This window comes from Salmo salar, chromosome 15, assembly GCF_965601325.2.
Source record: "Salmo salar chromosome 15, fSalSal1, whole genome shotgun sequence".
Taxonomy (NCBI): Eukaryota; Metazoa; Chordata; class Actinopteri; order Salmoniformes; family Salmonidae; genus Salmo; species Salmo salar.
Window position 1 is genome coordinate 12,005,437 of NC_138305.1, and position 19,686 is coordinate 12,025,122.

The following is a 19,686-nucleotide window of genomic DNA, read 5'->3' on the forward strand; positions in this document are numbered from 1 at the left end:
CTTTGCTTTTGGGCACTAGAGTCAAAGATTTTCATAACTAAACCAGGATGGACCACAGCCTGTCATTTCCAATGGTGGACAGAAAAAAGCAAGGAGGTGGGTCGATCCAAGCACGAGCAAGCGAGATCCTTTGTGGGCTATACTCGGCCTTGTCCCGGGATGGTATGTTGGTGGTTGGAGATATCCCTCCAGTGGTGTGGAGGCTGTGCTTTGGCAAAGTGGGTGGGGTTCTATCCTACCTGTTTGGCCCTGTCCGGGGGTTTCATCGGATGGGGCCACAGTGTCTCCTGACCCCTCCTGTCTCAGCCTCCAGTATTTATAGTGCAGTAGTTTATGTGTCGGGGGGCTAGGGTCAGTCTGTCACATCTGGAGTATTTCTCTTGTCTTTTCCGGTGTCCTGTGTGAATTTAAATATGCTCTCTCTAATTCTCTCTTTCTTTCTTTCTCTCTCTCGGAGGACCTGAGCCCTAGGACCATGCCTCAGGACTACCTGGCTTGATGACTCCTTGCTGTCCCCAGTTCACCTGGCCGTACTGCTGCTCCAGTTCCAACTGTTCTGCCTGCAGCTATGGAACCCTGACCTGTTGTTTGGGGTTTTAGGCTGGGTTTCTGTACAGCACTTTGTGATATCAGCTGATGTAAGAAGGGCTATATGAATAAATTTGATTTGATTTGATCCTATTGGCGCGTTCTAGCAAGCCTATGCATATTATCCCTTTAGGGAACACCTATATTCGCCTTTGCACTCCGAAACAAAGCAATTTTTTTTTTTACTTTTGCAAAGGGAAAAGTCTACAAAACTTCCACTCTGTTCATAACATATTGTAGTTTTGGGAACAGAAAACTGTTTTGAGATCTAATGCTTCATCGAATAATTTTTTTCCAAAAGCCAGCTTGAAACATAAAAAAATCAACTAAATAATCTTCTCCCACTGCCGGCTATTGGGCTTCCTCTCACTACCATATTTGGTAGTGAGTGGAAACGCCAAGCGGATGCTTCACATTTATACATCCGGTTAAAATATCTGTCTCATTGTTCTATCTGTGATAGATTGTCCCTTTTTTTATATATATATATATCTATGGTACTTCCGCAAACTCTCATAGAATTCAAAACTTCCGGTTTAGTCAAACGACGAAGTCTATTTTGATATTTTGGCTAGCTAGCGACCTAGTTTATGAAATAAGTTTAATAGTAATTTATTAACACCGCAATCAAAATGGGGAAGCGTCAACATCAGAAGGATAAAATGTAAGTTCTGAGTATAATATGTTCAAGTATGTAACGTCAAAAATGTTGATAAAGTAGCCAGCTAACTAACGGAGAGCAAAATAAACAGATTAGCTGCTAGCTATATATCTGCGCTAGCAGAGAGTAAGATAACGAAGCGAGAGATGTGTCCTTTTTGTATGGAGGTCTATGCGAGTGTTGAATTACGTGAGGGTTATTTGATCGAAGATAAGTTTCGTGACTACAGCTGGCTTCGCTAACTAGTAAGATGTTGAAGAAGTGTGTTCACCCTCACCGTGTTGTGTCAAACGTTACCCTGTAGTCGTGCCAGACAGACTCAGACCCTTGTATTTAGCTTGCTAACGTAACGCTAGATAAACGGTTAGCATCGTCGCTAGTGTAATAAATACCATATATTTATATATATTATAATTACATATTATTTATATATATTTATTATTTATATATATTTTTTAAATTATTTATTTATATATAATTGGCGGTTAGCTAGCTAGCTAACCAGACTACAGGTTTGATATGATGTAGCTTTCAATACGACCTGGCTAGCTAAACTTCCTGTTGGCTTGTTTCAACTCTGATTTGCTATCTAACGTTAGGTCTCCAACATTCGAGGGTCAGCCTGTTCTCATAAAAGTATTTTATTGTGGTATTTCGTGTCATGTCTTACTACTGTAGTACTGTTTGTCCATATGTTAGCTAACAGCAGCAAGTCCAGACGAGCTAGCTGCTGGTTGCATAGTAACGGCGGTACCAGTAGTGAACCTGGTCCGGGTTTCCATTCGAGACAGCTAGAATTTGCCCCTAATTTTTAAATGCCGATTAAAATAGGGATTAATTGTCTATTAAAATAGGGATTAATTGTCGATTAAAATGGGGATTAATTGTCTAGAATGGTCCCACCCGATATCGCTTGCCTTCAATCGTTGAGGACATGTCAAAAATAATAATTGGTGCTAACTAGTAACTACCTAGCTTTTGTTAAACTAACTTTAGCTAACTACTTATTATTTTCCCGATTTGTATAAAATTTAAGTCCGGTTGACAGCCCGTATTTGACATTTTTTAGGTAGGGTTTAATTTGTGATAGGGAGAACTTCGTCAGCGTTTTGTAACTTTAGCCTGTGTATGCTAGCCATGCTGGATCATTTACTTAATGTTGTTTTCTGAACATGTTGCCATCTAACCAAGTTTTCCAACTTGAGTTTGATAGTAAACATCTTTTTTATCCTGCTTCTAAAGTTCAAGGGCTGTATCACAGTTTGTTCCTCTTCGTTTTGTCTCCAGGTACATCACATGTGCTGAGTACACCCATTTCTATGGTGGGAAAAGATCAGGTAGGATTCTTTGACATTGTCCCTTAAGAGGAGTAGAAGAACCCAGTTGTTAACTACTAAACATACTGAATCATGTTGATGATTAGGAACAGTTCTTCACTACTAAACATACTGAATCATGTTGATGATTAGGAACAGTTCGTCACTACTAAACATACTGAATCATGTTGATGATTAGGAACAGTTCTTCACTAACAATGTTGATGCATTCTGTCTTTTTAAAAATCTCTTGAAGAAATTCCAAAGTCAAATTTTCGACGTCTTCCATTTGATCATTGCAGGTAAGAACATTATTTCACCAGTCCAGAGCAAAAGTACAGTTTGTAAGAGGCAAAATACCGTAGCGACCTTAGTGTTGACATTCGAATGTAAGGTCTTTGTAGTGGTGCTAAATTTTAATTGTGTGTACTCAATAATCTTGCCCCTGTTGCATTTCAGCTTGTCTCTGCAGCCGTTTGAATATCCCATGTGCACTCCTGAGGGAATCGTCTTTGACCTGCTGTGAGTTGAGATCTATATTTAGTTCTATGATATACCCTGGCTTGTGTAGTCTGGAAGGTTGTTTACTGATGGTAAAGTGAAGCTGAAATCTCTAATAGTACTGTCATTTTTATGCCTGGTTTATAACCAACGTATGTACGTATGACAGAACTACAAGTAGCTACGCAAAATGGCGTTCCGTAGCAAAACCACGCAGGTGTGTACAACCCCTCAATTTATCTTGACGCAGGATCGCCATTTTGCTTAGCATTCTTGCTTTGTATTCGTAGAGTAAGTATAAACCTGCCTGTAGTATTGACCAACCCCTCTGTGGCCTGTGCTTTAGGAGCATCGTTCCTTGGATAAAGAAGTTTGGCACCAATCCCATCTCTGGAGAGGTAAGTAGTCAACCAATCACAACAGGATTTGTTCCTGGCAGGTCTAAGAAATATATATTATTTTAAGCATGACAGTACCTCTCCCAGCCACTGGAGGGAGTCAACCCCCACAGCATGTTGAGGCGGTCATCTGAGTCAGAGATCTGTATATAATAATGAGATGCTCATGACTCCGTCCCAACAATCGGGAGTCGTTATCCCATAGGCGGGAAGGCAGGCGACAAGCTTCGGTCCAAAATAAGCCCATAGTAATGCATTGGACTTATTTTAGACAGATTTTGGTTAGAGTTTGGCTTGGCCTCTTCCTCTCTGGCTGAGTGCATGTCTTCCCCTGTGGACTTTACAGGTAAGCCCCCCTAGCACACCAGCTCTCCTCTATTAAAGTAACTGAATCAACTTGGTGGATAAAACACATGTTCAGATCACGCCATGACAGTTATTTACATGTGCACCAACTGATAGATGAGACGTGCTCGTATCAGCGTGCACATGTGTCAGTGTGTGGGTGAGAGAGAGAGAGAGAGAGAGAGACACTTAATGTTTGTCCGTCCAGCTGGATCCTGCTGTCAGGATTGATTAGTCTGGCTGCAGAGAGATTTTTCTAGACCAGGGGTAAGCAACCCTGGTCCCGGAGTGCTGCATTTTTTATTTAACCGACCAGGTGTATTGAATGAATTAAGACAATCATTGAACTGATCAATTAGCTCAGTTGGTCAGGTGTGGTGCCTAGTTGGAACCAAATCCTGCAGTACCTGCGGTTGTCTATCCCTGTTCGAGACACGTCTGGACTCGTCCTGCTGGGGCGCTTGCGCTCTCTCTCCAACTGTGAAGGAATAACCCAGGGGTCGTCCCACCTCAAAGAACAAGAACAAGGATTTCAGCTTCCACCATCTGGGATGGTTCTGAAATCATTTCTGTAGTTAGTAACATATGATTATAATTTCTGAAGCATTATTTTGTTTACATTTTAATGTGATCTCTGATACATTAAGGTAATTGATTGCACCCAAATTGGCAAAAAAAAAAAAAAATGTAATTACAGTATTTGGATAATATTCAATATAATACACAACATCCAATTTGGACCAAACTTCTTCCTTCTAATGAGTAAGTTGTATCAAATGGACCCCTCCCACACACCAATCCCACCCCAACAACAGTTAAATTAAAAAAACGACAAGTATACATTATCAGTTCTTTGTTTGACAAGTAGTATGGAGCTGCAGCTTGGAGTATTGCTTCTTCATACAATCTAATGTATTGTAGTGAAGCTAGACAGTGCATTCGGAAAGTATTCAGACCCCATGACTTTTCACACATTTTGTTACAGCCATATACTAAAATGTATTAAATAGTTTTCCTCATTAATCTACACACAATACCCCATAATGACAAAGCAAAAACAGATTTTTAGAAATGTTGGCAAATTTATAATAAAAAAATAAACTGAAATATCACATTTCCGACTTCAACTGTATGTAAGTTTACATACACCTTAGTCAAATACATTTAAACTACATTTTCACATTCCTGACATTTAATCCTAGTACAAATTCCCTGTCTTAGGTCAGTTAGGATCACTACTTTATTTTAAGAATGTGAAATGTCAAAGTAGTAGAGAATTATTTATTTCAGCTTTTATTTCTTTCATCACGTTTCCAGTGGGTCAGAAGTTTACATGCACTCAATTAGTATTTGGTAGCATTGCCTTTAAATTGTTTAACTTGGGTCAAACGTTTCGGGTAGCCTTCCACAAGCTTCCCACAATAAGTTGGGTGAATTTTGGCCCATTCCTCCTGACAGCTGGTGTAACTGAGTCAGGTTTGTAGGCCTCCTTGCTTGCACACACTTTTTCAGTTCTGCCCACAAATTTTCTATAGGGTTGAGGGCAGGGCTTTATGATGGTCACACCAATACCTTGACTGTGTTGTCCTTAGGCCATTTTGCCACAACTTTGGAAGTATGCTTGGGGTCATTGACCAAGCTTTAACTTCCTGACTGGTGTCTTGATGTTGCTTCAATATATCCACATAATTTTCCTCCTCATGATGCCATTTATTTTGTGAAGTGCACCAGTCCCTCCTGCAGCAAAGCACCCCCACAACATGATGCTGCCACCCCCATGTTTCACGGTTGGGATGGTGTTCTTCGGCTTGCAAGCCTCCCCCTTTTTCCTTCAAACAAAACCATGGTCATTATAGCCAAACAGTTCTGTTTTTGTTTCATCAGACCAGAGGACATTTCTCCAAAAAGTATGATCTTTGTCCCCATGTGCAGTTGCAAATCGTAGTCTGGCTTTTTTTATGGAGGTTTTGGAGCAGTGGCTTCTTCCTTGCTGATCGGCCTTTCAGGTTATGTCGATATAGGACTCGTTTTACTGTGGATATAGATACTTTTGTACCTGTTTCCTCCAGCATCTTCACAAAGGTCCTTTGCTGCTGTTCTGTGATTGATTTGCACTTTTCGCACCAAAGTACGTTCATCTCTAGGAGACAGAATGCATCTCCTTCCTGAGCGGTATGACGGCTGCGTGGTCCCATGATGTTTATACTTGCGTACTATTGTTTGTACAGATGAACGTGGTACCTTCAGGTGTTTGGAAATTGCTCCCAAGGATGAACCAGACTTGTGCACTACAGGTCTTGGCTGATTTCTTTTGATTTTCCCATGATGTCAAGCAAAGAGGCCCTGAGTTTGAAGGTAGGCCTTGAAATACATCCATAGGTACACCGCCAATAGGCTAATTGACATAATTTGAGTCAATCAGAAGCTTCTAAAGCCATGACATCATTTTCTGGAATTGTTTAAAGGGACAGTCAACTTAGTGTATGTAAACGTCTGACCCACTGGAATTGTGATACAGTGAATTATAAGTGAAATAATCTGTCTGTAAACAACTGTTGGAAAAATTACTTGTGTCATGCACAAAGTAGATGTCCTAACCGACTTGCCAAAACTATAGTTTGTTAACAAGAATTTTGTGGAGTGGTTGAAAAACGAGTTTTAATGACTCCAACATAAGTGTATGTAAACTTCCGACTTCAACTGTAAGTATTCAGACCCTTGACTCAGTACTTTGTTGAAGGACCTTTGGCATTGATTACAGCCTCGAGTCTTCTTGGGTATGACGCTACAAGCTTGGCACACCTGTATTTGGGAAGTTCCTTCCATTCTTCTCTGCAGATCCTCTCAAGCTCTGTCAGGTTGGATGGGTAGTGTCGCTGCACAGCTATTTTCAGGTCTCTTCACATATGATCGCTCGGATTCAAGTCCGGCCTCTGGCTGGGCCACTCAAAGACATTCAGAAACTTGTCCTGAAGCCACTCCTGCGCCTAGCTATCTAAAAAAAATAAAAAAAAATATCTGCTCAGAGAAATTAGTCATTGAAGTCGCATGCATTATTTACCATAAAGTACCAGGATTTGACCGCTAGATGCCGCTGTTCCTGGGATAACTCCACACTATCCATTTTGCTGGTCTCTTGCGTGTTTTATAATATATTACAATATTGCCTCTTCAACTTTGGGTACAAAACCAATTGGCTCCTTTATAAATAATAAATCATCAATTCAAGCAAATCCTGGGAGCCAGTACATTACAATGATATATTTTACTTTATGGTGATTGAATGCTGAGTTAAGGCTCCCAGGCTTGGACAGACCAGATACAAATTCACTAAGGTGTGAAGTAAAGGGCGTCGAGGCCTTTGGGGCCCAACAAGTGGCAGGAGTCTTTGAAGCGTCCTCTGAATCCCCCTCCTGCTGTTCACAGATCATTCACTGGCATTTTCTACAAGAAATCTGCCTCCAGAAATAAAAGCTTCTCCCAAGTGGGTGTGACACCTACTCCTTTTGCCTGCTGCACTGGTGATCTGTTCACCGTCTGCCGTGGCCTGTCTCCCGAGCATTCGCTCACCTCCAGCACTCACGCACTCTTGGGGCGAGTGACTCAACTTACAATGGCTAGCCCCAAGTCGTGTTATTATTTATTTATTTATTTTTCTTTTGTGCATTTTGCTATTTGCCTCATGACTCCTTCATGCTTTGTTGACTACAAACTTTCTTAACCCAACCGTAGGAAAGACTGTTTGTTCCCACACTCAGGACTCTGACTGTCTATTTGTTACACAGACTTTTGGCCTCCCATCATATTCTAACCACCTCTCGCCGGCTTTGTATTCATGTTACCTGATGAAATTGCTTGTTACAATATGATCTTGTTGCCATCTGATACACATTCAGATGTCATAAATCAACACTGCAGAGCTCTCCCTGTCCTATGCCTTGATTGTATTACTGCTGATGATATCTGAAAATGTACATGTACTTCGTGGCCCATCTACTGTTGCTAGCCCCAATTCTGACTTGTGCTCTGATATCTGCTTCACTGATTTCTGCTCTCGTAAAAGCCTGGGTTTTCTGCACGTTAAAACTAGAAGCTTATTACCTAAAATGGATCAATTGAAAGTGTGGGTTCACAGCTCCGATCCAGATGTGTTGGTCAGTACTGAGACGTGGTTAAGGAAGAGTGTTTTGAATACTGATGTTAACCTTTCTGGTTATAATCTATTTTTCGTCAAGACAGATCTTCCCGAGGTGGAGGAGTGGCAATCTTTACCAAGGATCACCTTCAGTGCTCGGTTGTCTCCACCAAGTCTGTCCCCAAACGATTTGATTTGCTGGTTTTAAGCATTAAACTTTCAAATAGCACTTTGTTGACTGTTGCTGGGTGCTATCGTCCTCTATCTGCACCAGCCTGTACCCTACCTGCCCTAAACTCTCTCCTGGCCCCTTATACTAAGTCTGAATTTGTCCTGCTTGGTGACCTAAACTGGGACATGCTTAAACCACCTGACCAAGTCCTAAAGCAATCTTAGTCAGATTATTACTAATCCCACAAGGTATGACTCCAAACACCCAGAAAAGGCTACTCTCCTCGATGTTATGCTCACAAATAATCCTGATAGGTATCAGTCTGGTGTTTTCTGTCATGTCCTTAGTGATCACTGTTTTACAGCCTGTGTTTGTAATGGCTGCTCAGTGAAACGACCTGTCCTGATTTGTCTAAGATGCTTGCTAAAAAACTTTAATGAGCAAGCCTTCCTTCATGAACTGGCCTCTGTAAAATGGTATAGAATCAGCTTGATCCCCTCTGTCGAAGACGCTTGGACCTTCTTTTTTGATATTTTCCAGTGGTATTGTTAACAAACACGCCCCCATAAAGAAAATGAGAATTTAAAACCGGTTCAGCTCCTGGTTCGACCGTGATCTTGCAGTTACTCCACCTCAAGAATTGAATTTGGCGAAAGGCTCGGCACACGTATACTCAGGCTAACTGGCTCTCGTTCAAGCAAATGAGAAGTAAGTGCACTCAGGCTATATGGAAGGCAAAAGTTAGTTACTTTAAGGAGCAGTTCTGTCTGGGTCTAACCCCAAGAAGTTCTGGAAAACGGTTAGAAGACCTGGAGAATAAACCCTCTTCCTCACAGCTGCCCATGTCCCTTAATGTTGATGATGTGGTTGTTACTGACAAGAAGCACATGGCTGAGCTCTTTAATCACCACTTCATTAAGTCAGGATTCCTATTTGACTCTGCCATGCCTCCTTGCCCGTCCAACAGTTCCTCATCTCCCACCCCTTCTAATGCGACTATCCCCGATGCTCCTCCCTATTTTTCACCTGCCCCGCTACAAAGTTTCTCCCTGCAGGCTGAGGTGCTAAAGGAGCTCCTTAAACTTTACCCCAAAAAACCCGTCTGAGTCAGATGGTTTAGACCCTTTCTTCTTTCACGGCAAAGTCTACACCCAATGTATTCGGCACGTGACAAAATATGATTTGGACCAGATCAGATGTACTATATTTAATGAATATACATTAAAAATGTCCAATTTAAGGTGCAATCAATAAGCTTCATTGAACAAAAGAATGGTTCAGGAATAGCTGTTTTTAACTACAGGAGCATTCAGAGCAATCTGAGATGGTATGTGTCATGGCTGACTGAAATGACCTGAAACCACTCTATCAGCATGTGGTGATGGTATGTGTCATGGCTAACTGAAATGACCTGAAACCACTCTATTAGCATGTGGTGATGGCTTTAGGGCAGGAGGGGGAGATCATAGTGTCTATCTGTACCTGCCGTTCTGTCTGTTACTGTACTGTGTTAATTTTGTATGGTCTCTGATGCATCAAGTCTGTACGTTTTATAGACCTCTGCTATATATAGATGTTTCATTTATTCTCTACAGTAGTCTAGACAGTAGTCTGACCAACACTGAGTCTGTACATTACAGACAGATGTATCATTTATTCTCTACAGTAGTTCTAAGCATTGCTCTACTCTCCCTCATTTAATAGACTAGACTGCCCACGCTCTCAACCTCCTCTCGCGCTCTCGTTCTACTCTATCACTCTCTATCTCTCTCTCTCCTACTTCTACTCTCTATCTCTCTCTCTCCTACTTCTACTCTCTCTCTCTCTCTCTACTTCTACTCTCTCTCTCTCTACTCCTACACTCTCTATCATCTCTCTCTCTCTACTCCTACACTCTCTATCATCTCTCTCTCTCTACTCCTACACTCTCTATCATCTCTCTCTCTCTACTCCTACACTCTCTCTCTCTCTCTCTACTCCTACACTCTCTATCATCTCTCTCTCTCTACTCCTACACTCTCTATCCTCTCTCTCTCTCTACTCCTACACTCTCTATCATCTCTCTCTCTCTACTCCTACACTCTCTATCATCTCTCTCTCTCTACTCCTACACTCTCTATCCTCTCTCTCTCTCTACTCCTACACTCTCTATCCTCTCTCTCTCTCTACTCCTACACTCTCTATCCTCTCTCTCTCTCTACTCCTACGCTCTCTATCCTCTCTCTCTCTCTACTCCTACGCTCTCTATCCTCTCTCTCTCTCTACTCCTACGCTCTCTATCCTCTCTCTCTCTCTACTGCTACGCTCTCTATCATCTCTCTCTCTCTACTGCTACGCTCTCTATCATCTCTCTCTCTCTACTCCTACGCTCTCTATCATCTCTCTCTCTCTACTCCTACGCTCTCTATCATCTCTCTCTCTCTACTCCTACGCTCTCTATCATCTCTCTCTCTCTACTCCTACGCTCTCTATCATCTCTCTCTCTCTACTCCTACGCTCTCTATCATCTCTCTCTCTCTACTCCTACGCTCTCTATCATCTCTCTCTCTCTACTCCTACGCGCTCTCTATCATCTCTCTCTCTCTACACTCCTACGCGCTCTCTATCATCTCTCTCTCTCTACACTCCTACGCGCTCTCTATCATCTCTCTCTCTCTACACTCCTACGCGCTCTCTATCATCTCTCTCTCTCTCTCTACACTCCTACGCGCTCTCTATCATCTCTCTCTCTCTCTCTACACTCCTACGCGCTCTCTATCATCTCTCTCTCTCTCTCTACACTCCTACGCGCTCTCTATCATCTCTCTCTCTCTCTCTACACTCCTACGCGCTCTCTATCATCTCTCTCTCTCTCTCTACACTCCTACGCGCTCTCTATCATCTCTCTCTCTCTCTCTACACTCCTACGCGCTCTCTATCATCTCTCTCTCTCTCTCTACACTCCTACGCGCTCTCTATCATCTCTCTCTCTCTCTCTACACTCCTACGCGCTCTCTATCATCTCTCTCTCTCTCTCTACACTCCTACGCGCTCTCTATCATCTCGCTCTCTCTCTCTACACTCCTACGCGCTCTCTATCATCTCGCTCTCTCTCTCTACACTCCTACGCGCTCTCTATCATCTCGCTCTCTCTCTCTACACTCCTACGCGCTCTCTATCATCTCGCTCTCTCTCTCTACACTCCTACGCGCTCTCTATCATCTCGCTCTCTCTCTCTACACTCCTACGCGCTCTCTATCATCTCGCTCTCTCTCTCTACACTCCTACGCGCTCTCTATCATCTCGCTCTCTCTCTCTACACTCCTACGCGCTCTCTATCATCTCGCTCTCTCTCTCTACACTCCTACGCGCTCTCTATCATCTCGCTCTCTCTCTCTACACTCCTACGCGCTCTCTATCATCTCGCTCTCTCTCTCTACACTCCTACGCGCTCTCTATCATCTCTCTCTCTCTCTCTACACTCCTACGCGCTCTCTATCATCTCTCTCTCTCTCTCTACACTCCTACGCGCTCTCTATCATCTCTCTCTCTCTCTCTACACTCCTACGCGCTCTCTATCATCTCTCTCTCTCTCTCTACACTCCTACGCGCTCTCTATCATCTCTCTCTCTCTCTCTCTACACTCCTACGCGCTCTCTATCATCTCTCTCTCTCTCTCTACACGCTCTCTACTCTCTATCTATTGAATCTCACCCTCCCCACCAGGCACATTCTCATTGATTCTCTTCTCCCCCAGAAACTGGAAGCCAAGTCCCTCATCAAGCTAAACTTCGCCAAGAACAATGATGGTAGGTTTTTCAGTGAATTTGGAAAGTTTCCGAACGACCTCCCATTCACTAATTTTAGTCTCTGAAGTCTTTAACTGACTACAAAACCGTCGTCGTGGGGCAGACTGCTAACTGACTACAGAACCGTCGTCGTGGGGCAGACTGCTAACTGACTACAGAGCCGTCGTCGTGGGGCAGACTGCTATCTGACTACAGAGCCGTCGTCGTGGGGCAGACTGCTATCTGACTACAGAGCCGTCGTCGTGGGGCAGACTGCTATCTGACTACAGAGCCGTCGTCGTGGGGCAGACTGCTATCTGACTACAGAGCCGTCGTCGTGGGGCAGACTGCTAACTGACTACAGAGCCGTCGTCGTGGGGCAGACTGCTAACTGACTACAGAGCCGTCGTCGTGGGGCAGACTGCTAACTGACTACAGAGCCGTCGTCGTGGGGCAGACTGCTAACTGACTACAGAGCCGTCGTCGTGGGGCAGACTGCTAACTGACTACAGAGCCGTCGTCGTGGGGCAGACTGCTAACTGACTACAGAGCCGTCGTCGTGGGGCAGACTGCTAACTGACTACAGAGCCGTCGTCGTGGGGCAGACTGCTAACTGACTACAGAGCCGTCGTCGTGGGGCAGACTGCTAACTGACTACAGAGCCGTCGTCGTGGGGCAGACTGCTATCTGACTACAGAGCCGTCGTCGTGGGGCAGACTGCTATCTGACTACAGAGCCGTCGTCGTGGGGCAGACTGCTATCTGACTACAGAGCCGTCGTCGTGGGGCAGACTGCTATCTGACTACAGAACCGTCATGGTAACTACACATTATTTTTACTTGGCCAGGTAAATACCACTGTCCCGTCCTGTACACAGTCTTCACAAACAACTCCCATATCGTCACCAACAAGCTCACTGGCAATGTGTTCTCTCACGAGGTAAGGTCTTCTGTGGGTTTTTTACACACACACACACACACACTCTAGGGCGGCAGGTAGCCTAGTGGTTAGAGCGTTGGACTAGTAACCAGCAGGTAGCCTAGTGGTTAGAGCGTTGGACTAGTAACCAGCAGGTAGCCTAGTGGTTAGAGCGTTGGACTAGTAACCGAAAGGTTGTTGGATCGAATCCCTGAGCTGACAAGGTAAAAATCAGTCCTTTCTGTCCCTGAACAAGGCAGTTAACCCACTGTTCCTAGGCCGTCATTGAAAATAATAATTTGTTCTTAACTGACTTGCCTAGTTAAAGGTTAAATAAAGGTAAAATAAGCACCCACCTGATGATGATGACGAAGATTCCACACGTTGTTTCTAAGAAGTGTCTTTACCTCAGGCTGTGGAACAGCTCAACGTCAAGACAAAGAGTTACAGAGACCTGCTGTCTGATGAACCATTCACCAGACAGGACATCATCACCCTGCAGGTATTCAATATGGATGTTTTACTGATCTTCATTGTGTCTGTTCTGAAGCCTGCTAAGCATCATGGGAAATGTAGTATTCAGGTTGTAAATGTAGTCCCGAGTCCTTAACTTTGTCTGGTGTTTGTTTCTACTTCACAGGATCCCACCAACCTGGATAAGTTCAATGTCTCGGACTTCTTCCACGTCAAGAACAACCTCAAAGTACTGGACCCTGGTGGGTAACTGTTGGGCTGAGTCCCAAATGGTCAACTATTCCCTGTCTATTGCACCATAGGGCTCTGGTCTAAAGTAGGGCTCTGGTCTAAAGTAGAGCTCTGGTCTAAAGTAGGGGGCCAAAGGGCTCTGGTCTAAAGTAGTGCACTATATAGGGGGTAGGGGGCCATAGGGCTCTGGTCTAAAGTTGTGAACTATATAGGGGTTAGGGGGTTATAGTGCTCTGGTCTAAAGTAGGGGGCCATAGGGCTCTGGTCTAAAGTAGTGCACTATTTAGGGGTTAGGGGGCTATAGTGCTCTGGTCTAAAGTAGTGGGCCATAGGGCTCTGGTCTAAAGTAGTGCACTATGTAGGGGGCCATAGGGCTCTGGTCTAAAGTATTGGGCCATAGGGCTCTGGTATAAAGTAGTACACTATGTAGGGGGCCATAGGGCTCTGGTCTCAAGTAGTGCACTATATAGGGAATAGGGTGTCATAGGGCTCTGGTCTAAAGTAGTGCACTATATGGGGAATAGGGTGCCATTTGGGACGTATATGTTTGATGTAAGGACCTGTCTGGATGTTCCTGTTTGAGATGAGGAGGAAGTAGTGTTTTTTTCTAAACTACAATCTCTTTGCTGTGTGTAGATGAGGAGAAGGCAAAGCTGGACCCTGGTTACCACCTGAATAGCACTAACCTGGAGACCAGAGAGACACTGGCTGAGCTCTATAAGGATTATAAAGGAGATGCTCTGCTGGCCTCCACCATGAAGGAACCACAGGCCAAAAAGACTGACAAACTTAACGCGGTGAATACACATGTCTGTCTCTGTCTCTGTCTGTCTGAATTCAGTAGAATTTATTGACATGGCCCGTTAAATGACTTCCATTGTCATAGTATACATATAACAACATCAATAAGGTATCAATGATGGTAGTAGTGGAAATGGAACTACAACATCAATAAGGTATAGCCAGACTGTCCTCTCTGGGCAGCCAGACTGTCCTCTCTGGGCAGCCAGACTGTCCTCTCTGGGCAGCCAGACTGTCCTCTCTGGGCAGCCAGGTTGGTCTGTGACGACCGGTCTCTGTAGCCAGACTGTGTTTTCCTCATTGGTGTCTGGGCTGTAAGATGTTGGTGTGAGGGGAGTCACCATGATTTATGGTATCGTTAATCTGTCTGGGAGTCGTTGACATTCCAAGAGGTCACTGCTCAGCCCAGGCGACGTTCTGGCGTTTCCTACTTCTGGGAAACAGGAATATTGGGGAGGTGGCGTGGCCCTATATAGTGCACTACTGTTGGCCATAAGCTGTAGGGCTGTAGGGCCTAGCTGTTAAGTGTCTAAGGCTAGCTGTTATTGACAGGACCAATGACTCCTCTCCCTCTCTCAGGTTTACAGGCAGAGTATCTAGGGGCTAGGGTTTAAGTGTTTAGGGTTTAAGTGTGTAGGGTACTAACCGTTTTCTCTCCCTCCCCAAGGCTCATTACTCTACTGGTAGAGTGTCTGCTTCCTTCACCTCCACAGCCATGACCCCTGCTACCGAGCACACTGCGGGTTAGTAGTCTCTGGTAACGACACACTTGGTTAGTAGTCTCTGGTAACGACACACTGGGTTAGTAGTCTCTGGTAACGACACACTGGGTTAGTAGTCTCTGGTAACGACACACTGGGGGTTAGTAGTCTCTGGTAACGACACACTGGGTTAGTAGTCTCTGGTAACGACACACTGGGTTAGTAGTCTCTGGTAACGACACACTGGGTTAGTAGTCTCTGGTAACGACACACTGGGTTAGTAGTCTCTGGTAACGACACACTGGGGGTTAGTAGTCTCTGGTAACGACACACTGCGGGTTAGTAGTCTCTGGTAACGACACACTGCGGGTTAGTAGTCTCTGGTAACGACACACTGCGGGTTAGTAGTCTCTGGTAACGACACACTGCGGGTTAGTAGTCTCTGGTAACGACACACTGCGGGTTAGTAGTCTCTGGTAACGAGCACACTGCGGGTTAGTAGTCTCTGGTAACGAGCACACTGGGGGTTAGGAGTCTCTGGTAACGAGCACACTGCGGGTTAGGAGTCTCTGGTAACGACACACTGCGGGTTAGGAGTCTCTGGTAACGACACACTGCGGGTTAGTAGTCTCTGGTAACGACACACTGCGGGTTAGTAGTCTCTGGTAACGACACACTGCGGGTTAGTAGTCTCTGGTAACGACACACTGCGGGTTAGTAGTCTCTGGTAACGACACACTGCGGGTTAGTAGTCTCTGGTACCGAGCACACTGGGGGTTAGGAGTCTCTGGTAACGACACACTGGGGGTTAGGAGTCTCTGGTAACGACACACTGGGGGTTAGGAGTCTCTCCACACAGAGAACATCTCTGATCAGCAACATGTGTCTTTTGTCTGGTTGTTGTAGATGCGATCTCAGACGACAAGGTGCGGTATTCCTATGTGAAGAAGAAAGGCTATGTCCGCCTCCACACCAACAAGGGAGACATTAACCTGGAGCTGTACTGTGACAAGGTGTGTGGTCTTCTGTAGTTCACTTGGTAGAACGTGGCTCTTGTCATGATGGGATAGTGGGTTCCATTTCCCTCTTCGCCTCTTCCAACCCTCTCTCCTCCTCCTCACCACCTCCCTCCATCCCTCTCTCTCTCCTCCATCCCTCTCTCTCTCCTCCATCCCTCTCTCTCTCCTCCATCCCTCTCTCTCTCCTCCATCCCTCTCTCTCTCCTCCATCCCTCTCTCTCTCCTCCATCCCTCTCTCTCTCCTCCATCCCTCTCTCTCTCCTCCATCCCTCTCTCTCTCCTCCATCTCTCTCTCTCCTCCATCTCTCTCTCTCCTCCATCTCTCTCTCTCTCGCTCTCTCCTCCATCTCTCTCTCTCTCGCTCTCTCCTCCATCCCTCTCTCTCGCTCTCTCCTCCATCCCTCCCTCTCGCTCTCTCCTCCATCCCTCCCTCTCGCTCTCTCCTCCATCCCTCCCTCTCGCTCTCTCCTCCATCCCTCCCTCTCGCTCTCTCCTCCATCCCTCCCTCTCGCTCTCTCCTCCATCCCTCCCTCTCGCTCTCTCCTCCATCCCTCCCTCTCGCTCTCTCCTCCATCCCGCCCTCTCGCTCTCTCCTCCATCCCGCCCTCCCTCCCTCTCTCTCCTCCATCCCGCCATCCCTCTGTCTCTCCTCCTTCCTCTGTCTCTCCTCCTTCCTCTCAGGGTACAGTAAAGTTCCCAGCCCCCACACACCGCTCCGCTCTTCCTCCGGCCCAGCCTCCTCCCCACAGCTCCACCCTCCCTCTGGCCCCTCTTCCAACAGCTCCACAGTCTCACTGAACCAGCCAAGATGTAGTGGTACTGAACCAGCAGACCTAGACCCTGTCTCTCTGAATGAGGAGCCAAGACGTAGTGGTACTGAACCAGCAGACCTAGACCCTGTCTCACTGAACGAGGAGCCAAGACGTAGTGGTACTGAACCAGCAGACCTAGACCCTGTCTCTCTGAACGAGGAGCCAAGACGTAGTGGTACTGAACCAGCAGACCTAGACCCTGTCTCTCTGAACGAGGAGCCAAGACGTAGTGGTACTGAACCAGCAGACCTAGGCCCTGTCTCACTGAACCAGCCAAGACGTAGTGGTACTGAACCAGCAGCCCAGACCCTGTCTCACTGAACGAGGAGCCAAGACGTAGTGGTACTGAACCAGCAGACCTAGACCCTGTCTCTCTGAACGAGGAGCCAAGATGTAGTGGTACTGAACCAGCAGCCCTAGACCCTGTCTCACTGAACGAGGAGCCAAGACGTAGTGGTACTGAACCAGCAGACCTAGACCCTGTCTCACTGAAGATGTCTGACAATCCTTTACGACCTATGTCTTTGTCACACGACGTGGACAATGCTGTCTGGGACGGCAAAATCGTGGCGTATGACTGCTAAAATCGTACAGTCTGTGGGGGGGCCCCATTTAGCAAGCCTTCTGGATATATGATGTGGAGTGACACAGGGACAGGTCTTTAACTTTGTCTCGTACAGGACTGTGTTTTAAAAACTCTTCTTTCTAATATCTCAGTATTTCTCTCTCTCTCTCCCAGGTTCCCAAAGCAGGAGAGAACTTCACCAAGCTCTGCAAGAAGAATTATTATGACGGAACTGTCTTCCATAGATCTATCAGGAACTTCATGGTGAGACGAAACACAGTACTGCTTCGTTATGACTCGCCTGTCAATACTACTGCTTCGTTATGACTCGCCTGTCAACTCTACTGCTTCGTTATGACTCGCCTGTCAAATCAAATCAAATGTATTTATATAGCCCTTCGTACATCAGCTGATATCTCAAAGTGCTGTACAGAAACCCAGCCTAAAACCCCAAACAGCAAGCAATGCATGTGAAAGAAGCACGGTGGCTAGGAAAAACTGCCTAGGAAAAACTCCCTAGGAAGAAACCTAGAGAGGAACCAGGCTATGAGGGGTGGCCAGTCCTCTTCTGGCTGGGCCGGGTGGATATTGTAACAGAACATGGTCAAGATGTTAAAATGTTCATAAATGACCAGCATGGTCAAATAATAATAATCATAGTGGTTGTAGAGGGTGCAACAAGTCAGTAACACAAGAGTAAGTGTCAGTTGGCTTTTTCATAGCCGATCATTGAGTGTATCTCTACCGCTCCTGCTGTCTCTAGAGAGTTGAGAACAGCAGGTCTGGGACAGGTAGCACATCTGGTGAACAGGTCAGGTTTCCATAGCCGCAGGCAGAACAGTTGAAACTGGAGCAGCAGCACGGCCAGGTGGACTAGGGACAGCAAGGAGTCATCATGCCAGGTAGTCCTGAGGCATGGTCCTAGGGCTCAGGTCCTCCGAGAGAAAGAAAGAGAGAATTAGAGAGAGCATATTTAAATTCACACAGGACACCGGATAAGACAAGAGAAATACTCCAGATGTAACAGACTGACCCTAGCCCCCCGACACATAAACTACTGCAGCATAAATACTGGAGGCTGAGACAGGAGGGATCAGAAGACACTGTGGCCCCATCCGATGATACCCCCGGACAGGGCCAAACTCTACTGCTTCATTATGACTCACCTGCCAACTCTATTGCTTCATTATGACTCACCTGTCTCTATACATTACTGCTTCATTATGACTCACCTGTCTACGCACTACTGCTTCATTATGACTCACCTGTATAAACACATGACTGCTTCGTTCTGACTCACCTGTCAACTCTATTGCTTCATTATGACTCACCTGTCTAGAATTAACTAGGCTCACCTCCTGTTACCACGACAACCACACACTTATTGATAGTCTATCAATGTATGTAAATAGATATATTTCCCAATGTCTTTCAGATCCAAGGAGGAGACCCAACTGGGACTGGTTTAGGTAAGTTTAGACCCTACAATTTGAGTAGTGGAGAGTAAATCACCATGACTACTGTGGTGGAGAGTACAACACCTTGACTACTGTGGTGTGGTGGAGAGTACAACACCTTGACTACTGTGGTGTGGTGGAAAGTACAACACCTTGACTACTGTGGTGTGGTGGAGAGTACAACACCTTGACTACTGGGGTGTGGTGGAGAGTACAACACCTTGACTACTGGGGTGTGGTGGAGAGTACAACACCTTGACTACTGGGGTGTGGTGGAGAGTACAACACCTTGACTACTGGGGTGTGGTGGAGAGTACAACACCTTGACTACTGGGGTGTGGTGGAGAGTACAACACCTTGACTACTGGGGTGTGGTGGAGAGTACAACACCTTGACTACTGCTCTAGCAGGTGGGAGAGGGGCCGTACTGTGAGGGGGGGGCCGTACTGTGAGGGGGCAGGGGGGGCCGTACTGTGAGGGGGAGAGCTGCTCTTGCAGGCGGAGGGGCCTTTAATGCGACCCCCTGTACTACCTATTAGATGTGTGTGTGTGTGTGTGTGTGTGTACCAGCCAAAATATGTCTGAGACACTAAAATTACACCAACTAAAAAAATACTAAAGAATGAGCATGCTTTGTGATGTTTCTAAAACAATACATCTATTACTAGTAAGAGGTAACTAATGTGGTATATTGAATAATTAAACATTTTTGTGACCCCGAGTCTTTTAACCAAAATATCATAGAGACAACAAAAAATGTTCACCTGCCCCTTTAAAGGCGGGAGGTTACCGTAGTAACGTCACTGCAGTCATGTTTGTGCCTGT

General features: G+C 45.6%; 1 protein-coding gene across 2 annotated transcripts in view; it reads left to right on the forward strand.

Annotated features, from left to right (window-relative positions):
• Positions 1–482: 482 nt before the first annotated feature.
• The window catches only part of ppil2 (peptidylprolyl isomerase (cyclophilin)-like 2), a 31,348-nt gene continuing 12,144 nt past the window's right edge, over positions 483–19,686 (forward strand). Inside the window, exons 1-14 of one of the 2 annotated variants that reach the window (NM_001173961.1) lie at positions 483–638; positions 2,537–2,586; positions 2,822–2,867; positions 3,025–3,087; positions 3,413–3,464; positions 11,853–11,904; positions 12,731–12,822; positions 13,214–13,303; positions 13,442–13,517; positions 14,143–14,303; positions 14,975–15,050; positions 15,915–16,021; positions 17,579–17,668; positions 18,840–18,873. In NM_001173961.1, coding sequence (NP_001167432.1) covers positions 637–638; positions 2,537–2,586; positions 2,822–2,867; positions 3,025–3,087; positions 3,413–3,464; positions 11,853–11,904; positions 12,731–12,822; positions 13,214–13,303; positions 13,442–13,517; positions 14,143–14,303; positions 14,975–15,050; positions 15,915–16,021; positions 17,579–17,668; positions 18,840–18,873 — 991 coding nt within the window. In that variant the 5' untranslated portion in view covers positions 483–636. Of the gene's footprint in view, positions 639–1,095; positions 1,253–2,536; positions 2,587–2,821; positions 2,868–3,024; positions 3,088–3,412; positions 3,465–11,852; positions 11,905–12,730; positions 12,823–13,213; positions 13,304–13,441; positions 13,518–14,142; positions 14,304–14,974; positions 15,051–15,914; positions 16,022–17,578; positions 17,669–18,839; positions 18,874–19,686 lie in introns of those variants that run through there. The other variant, XM_014143567.3, reaches the window with a different exon arrangement.